At 45.8% G+C, this 18658-nt stretch overlaps 1 protein-coding gene and 1 long non-coding RNA gene across 3 annotated transcripts in view; one reads left to right on the forward strand and one right to left on the reverse strand.

Moving 5' to 3' along the window:
• Positions 1-1655: 1655 nt before the first annotated feature.
• Positions 1656-5302, reverse strand: GADD45A (growth arrest and DNA damage inducible alpha). The gene is made up of 4 exons (XM_082227326.1): positions 4895-5302; positions 4147-4248; positions 3115-3334; positions 1656-2376 (listed from the first exon to the last, which is right to left on the reverse strand). Exons 1-4 carry the CDS (start codon positions 4936-4938, stop codon positions 2263-2265), a joined length of 480 nt encoding a protein of 159 aa, XP_082083452.1. The 5' UTR covers positions 4939-5302; the 3' UTR covers positions 1656-2262.
• Positions 5303-9334: 4032 nt separating this feature from the next.
• LOC309534861 overlaps positions 9335-18658 on the forward strand; it is a 37283-nt gene continuing 27959 nt past the window's right edge. For both annotated transcript variants that reach the window (XR_014220899.1, XR_014220900.1), the window contains exons 1-2: positions 9335-9416; positions 11063-11166. This is a non-coding gene — a long non-coding RNA (uncharacterized lncRNA). The remainder of the gene's footprint in view (positions 9417-11062; positions 11167-18658) is intronic.

Here is an 18658-nt window from a genome sequence, read left to right on the forward strand (position 1 = left end):
CAAGGCAAAACCTTCTTTACCCGGGCTTTTGGTTTTTGGGGAGGGTGCCCATCTTTTAAGTGGGGCGGGTAGCTCACGTTCTTTTAAATATATTTTTGGATGAGTGTTTTCATTTTTGTTCATTTATACCTTATTTTAATGTCTTTGTTATTTCTATTTTTATTGTGTAAGTCACTTTGAGCCACTGGGGTGCAAAAAAAATTGTGAGTATTAAATAACAAGAGCAACGGTTACTAGGCTGCCACTCCCATCATACTGACCCACAGCCGCGCTGGCTGAGACTGATGAGAAATGGAAGTCCCAACATCTGCAGGATTACAAGTTGCCCTTTAAATGTAGTTGCCACAGCCTAGGAAAAAGCTAAGATCCGGACGTGTTCTCTGGAGTATATACTGCAATGTATGAGAGCAGCATAAGGCATCTGCTACAGGGCAACTGTACCATTACTCAGGATGTAAGTAGTCTGCAGCAGATACTGGATTATGGGATGCCATTAAGAGAGTTTCTACCTCATATATGAAAATGCAATGGGCTGTATCTGGTCTTGTATTGAATACAAGGAGCATCTGCTGCTTTTATAAATGTGATGGTTTAGCCTTTAAAGTCCCCGGTGAGTGCTCATACCCAGAAAATTGTAAATTTGATTTCCTCCTCACTGACCTTCACAATATGCCCTGACCTCTCTTTGTTTACAACCCTAGTGTTGTTGATCTTTTTGCCTTGTTCCAGAATATTTCCCTTTACTTTCAAAAGCTTCTGCAAAGTGTTTGCCTTTCATTTGCTTCTCATGTGTATATACTTAGGCAGTGCCCTCTTCAAAACATATCTCTTGTGCATAATACAAGCAGCTCAATGGGTCTTTCCTAACAACCTGTAAAAATGAAATCATAATGTATGTAGCTATTGGGATGGTTTTCAACTGGCCTGATCTCTATGAAAAAGTTATGTGATGTAGCTTACTGAGTTTGGTGCATGCCATTCCCTAGATTCCACACAATTTTGAAAATATCTTTCCTGATTCAGCTAGCTACAGTAATCTTTTTAAGACATTTATCAAGTGGCATTTCTCTTTCAAATATCATCCATCCTAGGAGACTTTCAGAGAACATTTGCAATTTGATTTGTTGCTTATTCAACTTGCAGATCTTAAATAATAATTAGCCCTTCATAGATGTTTAGGTCCTTTTATCAGAAATGTGCCTTTATTGCACACAACGTATGTTTCCCCAGCATTCCAGTGATGCCACATTTTTATTTTTTCCAGATACGCTGTGTAAAGATTTGTTATCTGGGAAAATACATTTCCTTAAAATAATCCATTTGCTCTGACTATACAGTTGAAGAGTGTCAAGAGGGACCATTTAGCTACTTCCTGGGAGGCAGGTAGCAACAACTTCTTCCCCCAATGTCCACACAAATTCTTTCATTTTGTTTGTGAACTGTTCATCTTTTGTGCAGGAGTGGCCATCCAGTTCATGATAATGAACATCTAGGACCTTTCCAGCCAAGTTTTGTACACCCTGCGCTCTGTGTGCAATGTCCTAGAGGCATGGTCCTAGATCAGCATGATCCTGGCATTTGCAGTTATCAGCTTTCCAAGAACTGCTTTGCCAAAACCAACTCCTTCTGCTCTCTTACAAAAGCAAAAACACTGATTTGCCATAGCTTTGAAAATTTTATTTCAGCGAACACAGTCCAGTTTCAAACAATTTATTAAAATATAGCAGTTCAAACATTTTTAATACAAGGGGTGCAAGCAGGATTGCTCTTGAAAATCCCAAGCATAAATAAATCTTTCATCGGTATCATAAAATAAGTTAATATTTCTTAGAATAAAAACTTAAGAAATCAAGCATGTTGGAACAAAAGATTTAAGAATAATTAACCCTTTTAGCTCTTACAAGTGAAAGGTATTTAAAAACGGAAACTAAAAGTTGCTCTTCTACAACTCCAACAAAGCACATTTGGTGTGTTCTGAAAGGAAATCGGCACACTGTTTTTGCAACCTTCTTGCAGAACTCAGACTTCCTCCACAAGGACTTCCTATTGCTCCCCCAACATAGCTCTGCTTCGGGTCCATCATCTTCCAACAGCAAAGTCAAATGTCTCTCCGTTTCTCACAACATGTAGTTCAACCTCAACTTGACATCAGTTACTGTAATCCTTGTGTCAGGCTGGGAAATTGCTTCCTGAGCAAGCTACTAAAGTATTTTGAAACTTCAGTGCAATTTTTCTGTTCAATTCAGCTTCATCCATATGCTGTCATCGTTCGGGAAGGTTAATCACTGGAACCCACTGGTCCATGTAGCGGCTTTCCCGGCAAAAGCAAATCAGCTGACTTAAGGCTGGATCCTTCCATTGAGAGGCATGTGGATTCTGAAAGGGGGAGAAAAGGGAAAAGGATCATTGTCAGCATGAAATAAAATTAAATGATACTGCTAACAGTAAAAGAGACTGAATATAAATGATCTGCGTAAATTTTGAGTTTGTAGCACATTCAACAGGGTATTTTGGAATTAATTATTTTCTTTAAAACCAGTAAAAGAAACATCATTTTTCAAAAACAAACCAATGTTCATGTGCTATGGTTAACAAGTCCACAATTCCCATTCAATTGGGTGAATTGAGTAACAGTGACGGAGTATTTTCATCACAGTTCAACTGAGTTTTCTAATAATGACCTCTGAGCCAATTAGTAATAAGGAAAGACAAATATAGACAGGGAGTTACTGTAGAAAGTGACTCATGGGGTTGTTTTCTCCTGCTGACAGCAGGATGAAACATGCTTGAACATGTCTTTGCCTCGAAAATCCCTATGAGCAAAGTAGGAAGCGTGGTATGATTTGTGCAGGGGAAAAGGTTAGTGAAGGAGGTCATGCTGATCTTTCCTTCAAACCACAGAGGCAGAGGTGCACCAGTGCAAGGACACTCAAGAAACCACTACAGTTTTTGTTTTAAGCCAGAGTGAGATTAGAGTATTTAGACAGATTTTTACAATTTGCAATTCAGCTTCTTTCAAAGAAATGCTGTACAGTCCAGAAGGAGACTCTGAAGCAACAGTGAGGTCATGCTGGCTGCCCTCTATGCCCAACATGTTAATGAAACAGCACTTACTGTCACAAGCACACAGTGCAGGTCTGCAGGCTGCTCGCCTCCTCCACTCGCTCCCAAGAGCAGCAGCTCCGCAAGCCGGCTTGGGTTGCTCACTCGGAGTATGTTAATGTCATTCTCGCAACAGAAAGCTTGGATCAGGGTGAAGTGAATTTGTAGCGCAACATCCTGGTTGTCTTCCTCATCGGCTGCCAGCAGACAAAGCACCACATTATCTGGATCCCTGGAGGGATAAAACAATGCCAGCTAAGTTAGTCACAGCCCCAACAAACAATGATGCATTTTTCAATGACATAAGGGAGACAAAACAGGAACCAAAGTCACAGGGCATATGAACACATGGTAACGCGACTGTATATACTATACACGGGGGGGGGGGGGAGACAGGCAGTCCTATTATGTCATTTTGTATGGACTATATTCAGCTAAATTTCACTCACCACTGAAATCAATGAACATGATTATTATATCTATTTCGAGTCAAAATTCACTGACTATTACCCGATGTGGTTGACCTTTCACACCCTGGATTTTTAGAACTGAATTTTCAAAGGCTATGTATCTACAACTAAGGCCTGTGGAGCAAGGGGGAGGGTTTTTGTTGCACTTTCTCTCCCCCCCCCACACACACAAAGGGGGAGAGGGACCCGATTACATTTCAGCACCAAACTAAAGGGGACGGGCACATTTTCAAAACCGCTGTTCAGCAGTTCCCATTGTGTCAACTGTCAACTGGGTGCTTGGAACTCTGGCATTGTGGGTAAAAGGGAGAGAGGTTTTTTTTCTGAAATCTGCCCCACAGAAGAAAAACTGTGCCTAAGTGGGTGCAGTTATGCATGATGGGTGATCAAGCATTCAATGTCCACACAGCTGCCTGGAAGTTTTCCTATCTGCACAGTGCAAGTTTGCCTCTTGACTGACCTAGTGTTTCCTCAGAAAAGTCCTCAGGCACAGCTGCCCGAAGAGAGGTGGGAGGACCTGTTTCTTGTTACTCATCAATACAAAAGGGCACCAGAAAGCCAGTTTCTCACTTACACGTTGAGCAGCTTGGCAGCCTCATACACTCCGATGGTGATGCTTCTCTGAGTCAGGGCTTTGCTCAGGACTTCCTCCAGGGCATCCCCTACCTTCTCCATGCTGATGGCATTCGAAGAAAAAATAAAAGGGGGGTGGGGAAGCAGCGAGAGGCTCTAATTAGCGTTTTTATTTAAATAAAACACACCAAACAAATCCAAAAGTGTGTGTGTGGGGGGGAATGGATCACCTTGCCTTAAGTAGCGCCCCCCCCCCAGCCCACATTCCCTGCAAAACTGAGGGGAAGCTGAGCTGGAAACTCTCCTGAATGGGATCTGTTCAGAAATAAGCGGGAGCCAAGTTCTCCCACAGGAAAATCGCTTCCAAGCGCAGGTTATTTGGAGTTAAAGGTGCGCTTGCTTATCCTGTCAGGAAAAAGAAAAGAAGGGGGAAAGCTACAACCCGCCACGCCTCTCTCTCTCTGACACACGCACACTCTGCAATCGACTCCCGGTTTTCTTCCTTACGCGCGGATCTACTTTCTTCCGCAGATCCCCTCCAGGCAATTTTATTTTTTTGCACCAAAGCATTTTTTTCTCCCTCCCCCCACCGGTCCCAGTTGTGAGGCGACTGCGGTCGCGGCGGCGAGCTGGGCGACCCTGCGCTGCCTGGATCTGGAGAGCTTCACGAAATCTGCAGCAGGCAAACTCCCGTCCCTCCACACCGCCACGCATCGCAAAGCCGAGCTGCAGCTGCTGCCATCGCGTACCTTCCGAAAGTCTGGTGCTCCCCAGCGAGCTCCTCCAGAGTCATATTGCAGCTGCAGATCCCTGCAAAGAAACCAATCCAACGGGGGGAACGGGAGAGGCAGCCTTCAATCCTCCTCCTCGCCCTGCGCCCTCTGCCTTGCTTCTCGGCTCCTCCGGCTGCCCTCAGGGGAATCCGCGGTAAGTGTCCCTCCAGTAAGTCAAATCCTCAGGGCGGCGGCGGCGGTGCTGCTTCGCTCCTGCCCTTCGCCTTCCTCGCCCACCCGGGCACTTGCAGCCCCGCTGCTCAGGCCGATCCCTTCGCGCACTTACCTCCCCGCTCCTCCCTCTCCCCACACGGCGCTGCCGCTCTGAGGGACAAAGGGCTCCCCGGGCCGGAGTTATCCTGCCAACCCCCAGCCAACCGTCTCCCGGCTCGTTTGCATACGGCCACCCCATTGGGGCATGCAAATGAGCCGGGGCGTTCGACTTGGGGCCACCCTGGGGGGGGGGTAAAAGAGAGAGAGAGAGATCCAGGCTGGGAAAGCTGGGTCAGTAACTTTCCCTGCCCTCGCCCGGCGCTGATTGGCAGAGGGAGAAGTTTTGGGGGGCGGAGTTTGCTGCGGGTGCCTGGTTGCTCTCCCGCCTCAGCTGTTTTTTCTTTGCTGGTTGCATATTCCGCCCCCCCCCCTCCCCTCGCTGCCTCTCTCTCTTTGTTTTGAGAAAGGGGAGGGGGGATTGCGCGCGAGCTTCTGTTTGTGGGCTTAATGCTCTGCAGATCACCCCTGACAATAAATAGTTGTTAGTAAGCAAAGTTGCAAAAGTCAGGAGGGAGCGGGCTCGCAGCAGCGGCTGTTTTAACTCGATCGGAGCCTGGTGCTCGTGTAGATATGGGAATCGCCACCTCGGGATGAGTCCTGTTCCCCCGCTTGCTGCTGCTGTTTTCCAGCTCCTAAGGACACTGTGGGTGGTTAGGATGGCACGCACGGCAGAATTTTATGAGCGCGTTTAATTAGACAGGTTGCGGGTATTAGAGTTTCGGGCTCTTGTTTCTTAAGCGGGCTGTGATCTGTGTGACCTTTGGGTCGCAAGATGCAGCTTGATTTAAATGGGGAGGAGCTGGCTGCTTGCTGAAGATCCGGGATGGGGAACTTGCCCTCAGGTGGTGTTGGGCTCCTGCTCCCGCCTCTCCCAGCTCCGGGGTGTTGGGAGCTGAGCAAAACGCCCAGGGTTACCCAGACACCCACTTACACTCCAGTCCGCCTACCTACTGTAGAGGTGAATGTCAGGGAAGCAAACCACTTTAGCCGATGGAGAATTGTGCTTATGCTGCAGTTTTCCAAGTGTGTGTGAGGCAAGTGACATTGAGGTAACCAAGCTTTGGAAGAGGCAGGGCGGCCTCCTCCTGCCTCAGCTTTGTCTCGGGTCAGCTGAGGCCTTTGCACTATCACTCGATGACAGCTGCCTCAAGTGAGGTATTGCATGTGTGAAGAGTGAGCCATCAAAGATAAAGCACTTCAACCACACCTTCCAGAGACTAAAGGGCATTGGTCTGCTCTGAGGGCTTCTCCACACTTAACTTTTGTACTGCTGTTTCCAGGATGATGTCTGCACTTCCCCACCCCAACCTCCCCAAGCTTTCTTGCTCCGATGGACCATGCCTGACAAGGGTGCCAACTTGAATAAAATATTGGGGGGCAGGGGAGTTCAACCCCATCCTGCATAATCACAAAATGTGGCACATACACATCATTTAAATGGCAATGCCCATCAACTTTGGGAGGGCACCCCTCAGATATTTTATTTGGACCTCAGCCCCTAGGAGTTGGCTCCCATGATGCCTGAAAAGACCAGAGAAAAGGTGAGTGTGGATAACCCCTATGTTGGGGACAACCCAATGCAGTTCAGTCTATCCCTTTAGCTTTTTCAGCTGCCTGATAAAAGGGAGCATGAACAACATGCACCACTTCAGTCAGTGAGAGAGGTTGCAGGGCCCTGTCGGCCAGCCCCACTTGGCAGAATTCCTCTTGCCCCACCTCCCCACACCTTTGCTGTTAGCAATGTGTGTAAAAGGGCTCTCCCCTGGATACTGGTATATGTGGGTGGAGCTGCAAGCAGCGAGGGGCCAGATTGGGCCAGAGTCCAACTCTGGGTGGAGGAGCTTTACCTGCACACACCAGTATCTAGGGAGAGCCTTTTCCCACACTGCTTGAATGTGTAGGCAGCGGAGGGGCAACCCAGCAGTGAGGCACCAGTGCAGCCCCTAGACCCCCCCCCAATTTTGCCACATGGAAAGGGTTGTGAACACCTTCATGCATGCATGAACCAATCCTGATTGTACAAATCACATTTTTCTTTATTTGTTGCATTTCTACCCCATATTTCCTGCAAGGAACTCAAGGTTCTCTCCCTCCACATTCTACCCTCACAGCAACCCTGTGGGGTAAGTCTGGTTGACAGACTGTGACCGGTGCAAGGTCACCCAACAAGTTTCATGACTGAGCGGGATTTTGAACTCTGGCCTCCCAGGTACTAGTCCAATGCTCTAACCACTAAACAGAATATTATATAGTTCTATACAGTGGGGTCGGGGGGGTGGGTGGGCGGCATGAGAGCAGCTATTGAAGATCTGTCAGCATATCTTCAAAAGACTGGTAAGGCAAAAGCATGTTCCCTTATTCTCCCCAGCAAGCACTCTGAAGCAGAACAAAAACCCAACAGTTCTTTAGTAATGCCAAGCAATTGTTGTTGTTTTTGTTTGTTTTTACACAAACTATGTGAAAAATATGTTTTATTCAATCATTCAGTGCAGGAGAAGTGGAGAGTAAGAACCAAACAAGACTAAAATAGTCATTCTTCTTTCCCTTCCCTAATTTACATTCTTCACACTTCACACTGTTAACTGTTCACTGGGGTTGGTGTGGATCTGTATGCATAAATGCACGTGGTTTCAACTGATAATTTTGCACATTAATGGCATTTTTAAACCTGTCATCTCCGGGCAAAATATGCAAGTTGGCTTGGTGTAAAAGAATTCTCCTGTCCCATCCCTTTCACATTCAGGCCAATGAGGAAGCTTCTGGTCTGATTGACAATCAAGTGAAGCATTGAAGAGCCCTCCTCTGCAATTGAAAGGCCTATAAAGGGGAGGAGTTCTCTGCTTCCTATTTTCTTCCTAATGATATTACTGTTGTTGGCCAGAATCTAATCACCTCACATGGAGGTCACAGGTGATTGTTTTTTGAAGGCACCCATTCCATGAGGTGCCTAACGCAGGCACAGAGCATTTCCATGTGACTAGGTGAAACCAAGAGTAAAACACATTTCAAACATTAAAGCTTCCATGTTGAGAACAAGCTAATGTGACTTTTGTTCTTGTTAGTAAATCCCTCATGGAGGCCTTGAGGTCTGAGGTGGCTGTTAGGCCCGGTTCGTTTCAAAAAGGAGCTGTATCTGAGGAGATGGTTCCATGTTGAACATTGTTTGTGTGAATTAGCTCCTCACGCGGTTGTGACAGTTTCAGCCACACCAATTGAACCCCCCCCCCATTTTTCTTAAAAAAAGAGTGTCACAAGTCACAACTACCTGGTTCACTCCAATTGTTTTATTACATTTACACAATTCCCTTTTAAGTGGCAACCACACCACTGTATTAAAGTGGTCATTAGGAGGCCTGACAGAGAGCCAGACTATTCATGGCAAGAACAACTCAAATGTGCTGAAATGTCATGTCCGGTTGGAGCAGTTGGACTATAGTTACTGGGGAGCGGGGCGAGCCACATAGAGTGTTGTTTGTGCCAAGTTTTATTTCTTGGATCCGGTTCTGAATGTCAGGGCTAAGCTTCGGCATTCATGAAGTGATAAAAAGGTGCCTCTGAGCATGTGCAGTGTGCACTGCCCTGATCACTATAGTGTGCCTTTCTGCAAATCTCCAAGACTGGTGACAGGGGAGCAAGGCAGGCTCGATGCTGCATGTGCTCCTTCCTCCTTTGCAAATGCAACCAAGTAAGAAAAGATAACTTCCAAATGAAAGCATATAAACATAAAGGATGTAATGACTTTAATATGCCTCTAGTCAGAAGATCCAGGAGCCAGTCTCAAAACTCTTTTTCTTTTCTTTTCGGCCCCCCCCCCCAAATCTGGTTGCTTTCTATTCCATACTAGTTTTTTATTTCCTCTTCAAGGCCACAGTACCCACTTCCCAAATATTAATTTCCGCCTGGTGTCCTATATTAAAAATCAGCACCACAGATACATAAGCTCACACTTTCACACTATAGAGATTAAAAACCCACACAAATGATATATTATTCTATATATGCAGCCTAATCATTCTCATTCATATATATATATATATATATATATATATATATATATATATATATATGTGTGTGTGTGTGTGTGTGTGTGTGTGTGTATAATTTCTTATCCAGCCTTTCATTAGTACACTGGAAAGTGTTAAGTGTTTTGGAGTGTTTGCACAAGACCCAGTTGAGAGAAAACAGCTGAAAACTACCAGAGGGCCCTTTGGCTAGCTTGAGGAAGGTAAGGAGCCACTAAGCAGTGAAAATAAAAGGGGTGGGAGGAATTCTTTAAAAAAGGTTCCCCACCCCTATGTAAGTATGGAGAAACTACAATGCTATCTTGGTTGGTTTCAAACTAGTAGACACTCAATCCTCTCTCTCTCTCTGTGTGTGTGTGTGTGTGTGTGTGTGTGTGTAGCCCAATTCAATATATGCCTATTGAGAAGTAATTATTGAATAAGGCTTTCTCCAAAGTAAGTGCACAGGATTGCAACCAGACAATGCAATTCTGTGCATGTTTACTCAGAAGTCAACCCTGTGCAGTTCAGCAAGGCATATGCCTTAGTAAGTGTGTTCAGCTTTGATTTGGTTTGGAACAGAAATGTGAAACATCCGTTTTTACCACATCATTGACTGGAATGAGAAAACCTTTTTTTTTTTTTTAATGGTGCTGCTATGCTTTCACCTGCTGTTGGAAGGTTCCCACGATTCACTGATGCATTCCATGTTAGGAAATCTGTTCTAACCAAAGCCGTCTGCTTCCTTTCTGCCCTCCATCTGGCATCTCATTTCTGTTTTCCAGACCCATAACTGCATTTGCAGGATAAAGTTCTGCCTCTTCTAATTACCCCAAGATGAATGGAGAGAGGGAACAAAATAAAAAATAAAAATAAAAATAGGGCACGTGTGCGTTTAGAGCAAAGGACAGATTTTGAGAACCATAGAAGAAGGAAGCAGGTGGATATAGCTGATCCTATAGCCTGACTTGGGAGCAAGTCCCATAGAACTCAGTGAGATTTGTGTTGAAGTAGAAATGTGTAGGATTGCACTGTGTATACTGTGTACTGTTAAATGTGCATTAGCATTACAAGGCTTAATGGATGAGAGACAGAGCACAAAGGAAAGGTGATTGCAATGCAGATTTTTAAGGAGTAATAAGGAAGTATGGTTACATGGTGTGTGTGAATTTTCTTTGCAAGTAGAGGAAGGGAGGTGGAATAAATTGGAAGAGGGGAATAATGGAGACATTTCTGCATGCTTTTTAAAAACTGGTTTCAGTTCTGCAGCCTAGCTCTGCTGGAGTTTGGAAGCGATATATCTGCCGTTTTTGTGTTTTTATCTTTGTGGTAGTGAGAGATATTTTAACCAACTTTTCAGTGCATGCTTATATAGAGGGTCACGATTCAATTTGTCTTAACCGGCATCCTGCGCGATGTGACCCACAAAAAGTTGTTGTGGAACACTCCTCAATCCGGTAGTGTCCCAAATTAGGGTGCAGGCTTCTGGGCTATTCCTATTGGTAGAATGAAGGGCAGTATGGAAATTTAAACAACAACAACACTATGAAACCATCTTCTCCAGCCCATCAAACAATGCTCTCTGCAAGTGGATCTGCTTGCAAATGGCAAGCTGGAGCCTTTATCCACATCCTGTAGCCAGGAGGTTTCTAGCCCACTGCTTTGTACGTCCGGGTGCAGCTGCTCCCCACAAATGGGATCTGCTAAGAGGCCGCAGACCTTCTGGTGCAGAAGGGCTCTATCTTGGCTCCTTTCCATTTGTAAAGAAGATCTGCAGTCTGCTGAATAGCACAGCCAAACGGAGCAAGGTTTTGAAAAGTGTGCTAGTGAGCTTCATACATACAAATAATCCTTGGGTTTGTCTTTATAGGTGCGGACTCTGCATTCACAAAGGGTGCCCCAATAACTCACTGGGGCCTGGAAGAACAATTGCAAAGGTGCATATTCCTTGCCATTCCAGGAAGAAACAAGCAGGTGAGGAGACAGCCCTCTTTTCAGGAGCAGGTTTAGGGAGTAAGGTGGTGTCACGAAAGGGCTGCACATTCTTAGGTATTTAACTTATTATTTTTGCTCTCCATGGGAGACATTTATGGGATTTTCTGCTTCAAGTGACAAGATAACTGGGCCAGCCTTGGCTTCATACCTTCCAATGCAAAACTGAGATGCGTGTCTTCCGGGACGCACTTCCCGTGCCTCACCCTTGCCCCCCCAAAACACACGTTTGTGGGGTGCAAGATCTTACATGGCACCCAAAAACGTTTTTCAGCAAGATCATGGCACCCAAAATGGCTGTCGAGATCTTGCAAGAAAAAACAGGATGGCCTGTTTTTTCCAGGGCACTTGGAAAATATGTTATGTGGCTGCTTTAGATATCAACGGCTGTTGACCAATATGTTCCACCAGCACTATCACAGGCAGTATGACTTTGAATACAAGCTGCTCGGAATTGCAAGTGAGCAGACCGCAGGTGAACAGGCCTGATTCAGCCAATTCTTCTTATGTTCTTAACTATCCACCTTGACATGGTTGGCGGGGGCACTATTTGTTGTTTCGTCTCAGATAACAAAATGCCTTGGGCCAGCCATACCTCTTTTGTTGAATTTCCCCAACTCGGCATGCGTAGACAAGCGCCCACATCTCAGCATTAGGGAATGGGCCACATAGCCCATTCCCTTCCTTTTGAAAACGCAGTCAACATCTTGATTTTCTCACTCCCTTCTTTTTCCAGTAAATTATTGACGTAAGAGCTGAGGCAGAAGATATGGTGAGAAACTTTGTACCTCTGTCGAAACAGGAAGGGTTGAGCCCTCAAGCTATTAATGTCACAAGGGTTGCTTTGAGAAGCCGGGTCCTGGAAAAAAGGATTAGGTATATAAATGGGTATCCTATTTTCTGCCCGAGAGAAGCACATAAGATTGTTAGCAAACAATACAAAGGGGTGCATTTTGTTCAATACCTTTTCTGGGGGGCGAGGGTCAAAACTATATGTAAGACAGGTTTTTAGATATCCTAGGGTTTGTGTACAAAGGGAATTATTTTTATATAAGTTCTACTTTCAACTTTGGGGTGTATGGGGTGTTAGGAGAGGGGTAGTACTTCTCGTGAGGGAACATGTCATGTTCCTTCTGGGGTAGTTTGTCCATCTTTGGTCCCCACCCTGCACTCGGCTCCTAGAAGCTGTCAGGTATGCAATAGCGGCTGGGAAATGGCTTTTACTGGCCAGCTAAACCACATGAGGGTAGCTGATAGGTCTCAAACCCTCAGTGAGTTAGGTGGTTTCCGCACATGCTGTAGAGGGAAGTGAGGGGCAGATGAGGTTTGTCAACCTGGGAAAGTAGCCTATCTAGGAGAAAGAAAACTCTGATCCTAAGCCTTGTGGGATATCTTTGGGAGAAGAAAAGGCTACACAAATCTGGGGTGGAGTCTCTAAGACAGTTGGACGGTGCCTTGTATACCTCCTTCCACCAACTCCTGCAGCCAAGGTGGTACCAAATGTATTGCTCTGCTTTTCACATCAGCTGAGGCTGAGGCGGGGGGTGTCTTGTCTAGTCCAATCCCCTGCAATGCAATGATGATGGGATTGCATCCTTCAGCGCACCTGAGGCAGGAGTCTAGTTTGCAGAGTAGGGGAAGCAGAGCAGGTCATCTAGTATATTCAGACGGGAATAGTTAGGGCTTTTAGGAGGGACAGCCAGCATCTGCTGCTGCTGTCCAGCATCTGCCCTTGTCTCACGTTGTCTAATGGTAGGGCTGGCACTGGGAAGGGAAGAATGATTAGGTTTACTACCTATTTTTCTTTAAATGATTTGTTTTATACCACCCACTGACCTGTGCAACACTGCAACAAACCCTTTTCTGTGGGAACTTGATAACTAATCAAAACTCAAACGAATGATGCAATTTATGGGCAACCCTCCTTTACTTGCAGATTTAGCCCTGGTTGTCCAGTGACATTGACATTCCTTACCTACATGTTAAAGGAGATGCAAAGTTCTTGATATGCTCACCTCCATGAGTCAGCATTTCCTCCCCTTGGCCACGACAAAGAACATTAGCACAGAGGAGTTATAGGAGGGAAACCAACTTCCTTCTATAGCTAGAATGCAGATTACAGAGGTACAAAGCAGGGTTGATAAGAGTACTGGGTCAGTCAGTTTTGCGTCTTCTGCTATGCTTTAGCTGTGCTCAAATACTTTTAGTCATTGAAATATTTGTCAACTTAAAAAAAAAAAAGAGATTTCAAAGGAGTTGAAAATATGAGGCCATCTGCTGAAGGCAAGGGGGAGTGGAAGTTTGCAGAAGTCCATTTAAAAAACCACTCTGGAGGAGTATCTCCAAACCAGCTCTGCGAGGACTGATCATTCTAAACAGCCATGAAATGCTGAGAGTTGCAGGGGTGGGTGTTTGGAGTACACAAACCAAGGGGAGAGTGATTGTTCTGTTTGACTGGAATGAAACTTTAAAGAAAAAGACTCTTGCCATTCTTTATTCAAGCTATTTCTATACAACCTTTCATGCAAATATTACAAGGCAAAGAACAAGAAAGCATTAAAAAAAAGATTATGGAATAAATAAGAATAAAGGAATAATTATTAAGAGGGAGGATACACTACCCGCAAACTTTCTTCAAAGTCCCAATGGCAAAATCTAGAGTGAGATCTTTTGACCGCATTTGGGGCATTTGGACAGGAAGTATGATGAGGAAGTGGAAGGGGTTTTCTCAAGCGGCGGAGATAAAGCAGCATGTCTGGTTTCTGCGTCAGTGAGATGTGCAGATATCGGAACTCCTGAAATTACTGGTTACCAAATTCAGCTGTCTTCTTAGTATCACTGGGCTGCTGGTCGGAAGAAAGCAGTTCATCCTGTGCCAGAACTTTACATGAAGGTTATGGGTACTTAAGGTCAAAGATCGTTTAGTCCAGTTCGCTGTCAGTGTAGGAAACCAATTACCTCATAATAAAACCTCTAGCAAAGGAGAGTCTACCCCTTCTGATAAGGCAGCCTGTTCTGCTGTTGAACAAGCTGTACCATCAAGACATTCTAATCAGTTCTAGCATTTCTCTCTGTTTTGAGTATTTTTAATTCTATGCATATTTCTGCGGCCTTGGAACAAGGGTAGGGAACTCCGAGGGACTACAGCTCCTATCATCCCTGATCACTGCCCATCCTGGCAAGTTTGCCATCACTGGCCAGAGTGATGCTAGCGAGACTATTGATTTCCTGTTTCAGGGCTCCCCGAATCCACCGCCATAATATCACAGCTGCAAAAACTGGAGAAACAATAATCCCAACAAAAATACTATCCACATTATATCAGTCCATGTCGACTGGGGTTGATGGGAGTTGGGATCCAGAAACGTTTGGAGGGCCACAGGTTCCCATCCCTGCCTAATGCTCTCCCACTTCGTTTGATCATTATTTATTACATTTATATGCTGCCTTTATCTTCCAAGGAGCTCAAGGCGGTGTGCATGGTTCTCTTCCTCTCCATTTCATCCTCACAATAACCCTGAGAGGCACGTTAGGCTGAGAGACAGTGACTGGCACAAAGTCACCCAGCGAGCTTCACGACTGAGTGGGGATTCAAACCCTGGTCTCCCAGGTCCTAGTCCGACACGCTAACCATTACACCACAAAGGCATATTTTGCTAGAGGAATGTCTTTAGGCCAGAAGTGGGTGGCATAGTGGGGCAATGGCACTTAACCTGACCTCCTGATAGCTGAGTCGCCACTGCTTAATGGGAAAGAGAGGGCAAAGGTTGGCATGGTGCCAGTCCAGGGCTGCTGCCAGTGTGCTGCCACCAACCTCCCTGCCCCCTTGCCCCCCTTTCCTTCCCAATAAGCAGCAGCACCTTGGTTTTGGGGCGGCCGGGTGAATGCCATCACCCCACCCTCCTTCTGCTGCAGTTTTGGATCTGAAACATTCAGTGTAGTCTAACATAAATCAGATTTATGGAATCATAGACTTGTAGAGTTGGAAGGGACCCTGAGGATCATTTGGTTCAACCCTCTGCAATGCAGGAATATGCAGCTGTCCCATACAGGGATTGAACCTGCAACCTTGGCATTATCAGCACCACGCTTTTAACCAGAATATCTTTATAATGTAGTTCTTATGCACTGATAAGCTCCCTTAAAACCACAATGTCCGTTTTGTTACTAGTAGATCGTGATAACTTTATTTCCTGTAATCCTGGGCGAATCAGTGATTATAAGGCAGCCGCTTCTCCCAGGGCAAAACACAGATCTGCAAACTGAGGGCCACACTTCAACTTTTGATCTCGCTAGGTTAGCTCAGACTACGCCGCCGCCGTATTTCGTGACAAGATGTGATGTGACACATCGTCAAGCCTGATGCTTGGGAAAGCTGCTCTTGCAGCAGGTAGAAAGGGAGCAGCAGATGGTAAGGCAGCAGTAAAACAGGTGGAGGCATTGTTTGAAGATAGCCTGAATTAAGCTTGCTTAATTTGTTGGATCTCTGCTAAATCCCAGCAACGATTGTCTCTTGCGCAGCATCAGGTTTATCCAGCGGGCAGGCAGTCAAAACTAGACCATCTGTAATCACTTATTGTGCTAAATCTTCTTTAAAGCTAGCCACCAAACAAATGTCTTCCCTCTCGCTCGTTCTAGGTGAGAACAGCCCCTGACACCAGGGCATGAGAAAATACGCTGCAGAGCTTGGAAAAATGTTTATTTTCCTGGGAGTATTTTCAGCTGGAGGGTAACTCCCTTCTCTTCTCACTTGGCTGAAGTGCAAAAGAGACCTCTGACAGTCACAGAGTTTGCCTTTCTACTGGGGCCCTCTTCCAAAAGGAGAAAAGCATTTTCCAAAACAAGGGCCTCCAAGGTTGCTGAGATTGCAGCCTTGATGTGGGAATCAGCTTCAAGCCACTCCCATACTCGATAGAGCTGGAGTAGCAATACAAAGGAGCTGAAATGAACGTTTGTGCTCTCCTTGGCATGGGCAATTCTGTCTTAAACTTTGGGGCCACAATTACAAGCTCTTTCTGCCCTACCCTTCCACCTCTTCCACCAGGATATCAAGAGATGTTTCCTTGGATGCTGCTTTTGCCAATAGCCAGGAGCAAAAGAGGAGGATTCTTTGGAAGCAAGGCTCCACACAAGACTACAGCACCTGTTTGCCCATCTCAGGTGTGTGCATTCCCACACTTGTCTTTGGGGGAGTCACTGTTAGTGGTCCTCCATGGTTCAGATGCACCAGAAGCCATTCTTTTTCGTATTATGGGCCCAGATTTCGGGACTCCCTTCCAATTCAAGTCAGACAGGCCTCCTTCTCTACTTAACTTCCAGAACCTACTGAAGAGTTTTATTCCAGCAGGCAATTTAATATCCCCCCCTGGTTTTTAATTTTTTTTGGTACTGTATCATTGTAAACCACGTGGGCATATTCTGCAAGTGTCCTGGAAAAACTGGGACATTTTGGGGGGGGTTATCATGAGCGCGTGATGTCCCCTCCACAATCTTGCACGGTGACCCAAAATGCACTTTTTGGGGCACCATGCTCTCCCGAAGTGCTTTGGGGGGTAGGAACCACAAGGCAAAATCATGTGAGATCATGGCTGCCATGCTCTCACGGAAGGGGGGGGAAGGGAAGGGAAGATGTTGTCTGGGAAGATGGCATCCCGGATTCTGGCTTCAAAGTGTGGGTACTATTGCAGTTTGGCGGTACATAAATTGTTTACATGAATGAATGAAGTAAATAAATAAATAAATGATATATAACATAGAATCCTAGAGTTGGAAGGGACCCTGAGGGTCATCTACTCCAACCCGCTGCAATTATGTTGTGAAAACTTTGTGCTCTGAATGGACCTGCATAGACTGTTGGACCATGTATCAGGGTGGATTGGGTGTGTGGTGTGTGTGTAAGTACCTCGGAAGTCAAATGCCTTGTGACTCAAACGTTTTGGCTCCTGAATGCCGCAAACCCGGAAATGAGTGTTATGGTTTGCAAACATTATTTGGAACCCGAATGTCTGATGGGGCTTCCATGGCTACCGATGGGCTGCAGGAGTTTCCTGCAGCCCATTGGAAGCCGCACCTTGGTTTCCAAATGTTTTGGAAATTGAATGGACTTCCGGAACGGATTCCATTTGACTTCTGAGGTATGACTGTATCCCATCCACCCAGAGTAGCGCTTAAGCTTTTTCCGAAGAGTCGCTTGACTGCCTGATGCCACATTTCAGGTCGTTTGTTCTCAGTCAGTACACTGTGCTTCTCTTGTGTAGGCAAGCAAGCTGATCCAGGGCTCCAGATCCCCAAACACGCCTGTTTACCCTCCAGACAGGCAAGGGAGCATTTTATTTACACTCTGCAGCACCACGGTACCCTTTGGCCCTTAAAAAACAACAACCCTCGTATTTCACCTTTAGGAAAAGGAACTCTGCGCATGCTGAGAGGCACTGTGCCAGCATATCAAAAACGGTTGTAGGTGTGAGCCAGAAATAGACTCTGGAAAGTGCTGTGGGAGAACGGCAGGCTAGGTCAGCCAGCCCAATGTACATTAAAACCTCACCCTTAGGGCCAAATTAAACCTGGGTGTGTAAACACAGATCTGGCTCGGTTTCATCGGCTGTGTGCCGACAAGGTTGTTCTTTTCCTCAATACAGACTGAAGCTGGTTTCGGAGGGTAAATTTGTAAAAAAAGCAGTATTTTCATCAGAAACAACAGGATAGAATTGTAGAGTTGGAAGGGACCCTGAGGATTATCTGGTCCAGCCCCCAAGCAATACAGGAATACACAGCTGTCCCATACGTGGATCAAAGGTGCAACCTTGGTGTTATCAGCACCATGCTCTAACTAAGCGAGCTGTCCAGGCTGATGATAGTGACTGACATAGGTGTAGATAGGATTTATGTTGGGGGGGGGGGAGGACACCCACCTGTCTTCACACTCTGTCTAGCTCTCTCTATTGCTCCCGTCAGGTTGCCAGTTGCGTTGCTAGAATGCACCACATCGTCATCCAAGTGACCGCAGGGAGCATTTCAATTTGGAATATTCTGATTATTTCTACTTTTAGTTAAGCAATTTTATTTATTTACTTGATAGGAGGAGGGGGGCAGCTGCCCCCCTGCCTACTGGCTACACCCATGGAGACTGATTGTGGTGGGAACACTCTGGATGCAGAGTAAAAGCACGTGTGTACCCAGATACAGAAAGCAAGCAGTGATGGGTCTGAATTTAACAGCAAAAGGGGAGGCGTGGCAGACAGAAGTCTCCTCTGTCGGCAGCTTATGCCCCCTCAGGCCTTCTCCCATAACACTTTGTGCCAGCCAAGTACCGGTGTATTGGAGCTGGGCTGAGGAAGGAAGCGTCTAGGGAGGCAGACTCTCAGAGGTAGGCTGTGCATCCGAAGCAAGGAAAAAGGGAATGAATAAGTAGCTGGTATGGGTGGTGTTTTAAATACTTAATGAGGCGCTCCACTCATACTAACCATCCCAGGGC

Source organism: Podarcis vaucheri, assembly GCF_965113315.1.
Source record: "Podarcis vaucheri genome assembly, chromosome: 6".
NCBI classification, from domain to species: Eukaryota; Metazoa; Chordata; class Lepidosauria; order Squamata; family Lacertidae; genus Podarcis; species Podarcis vaucheri.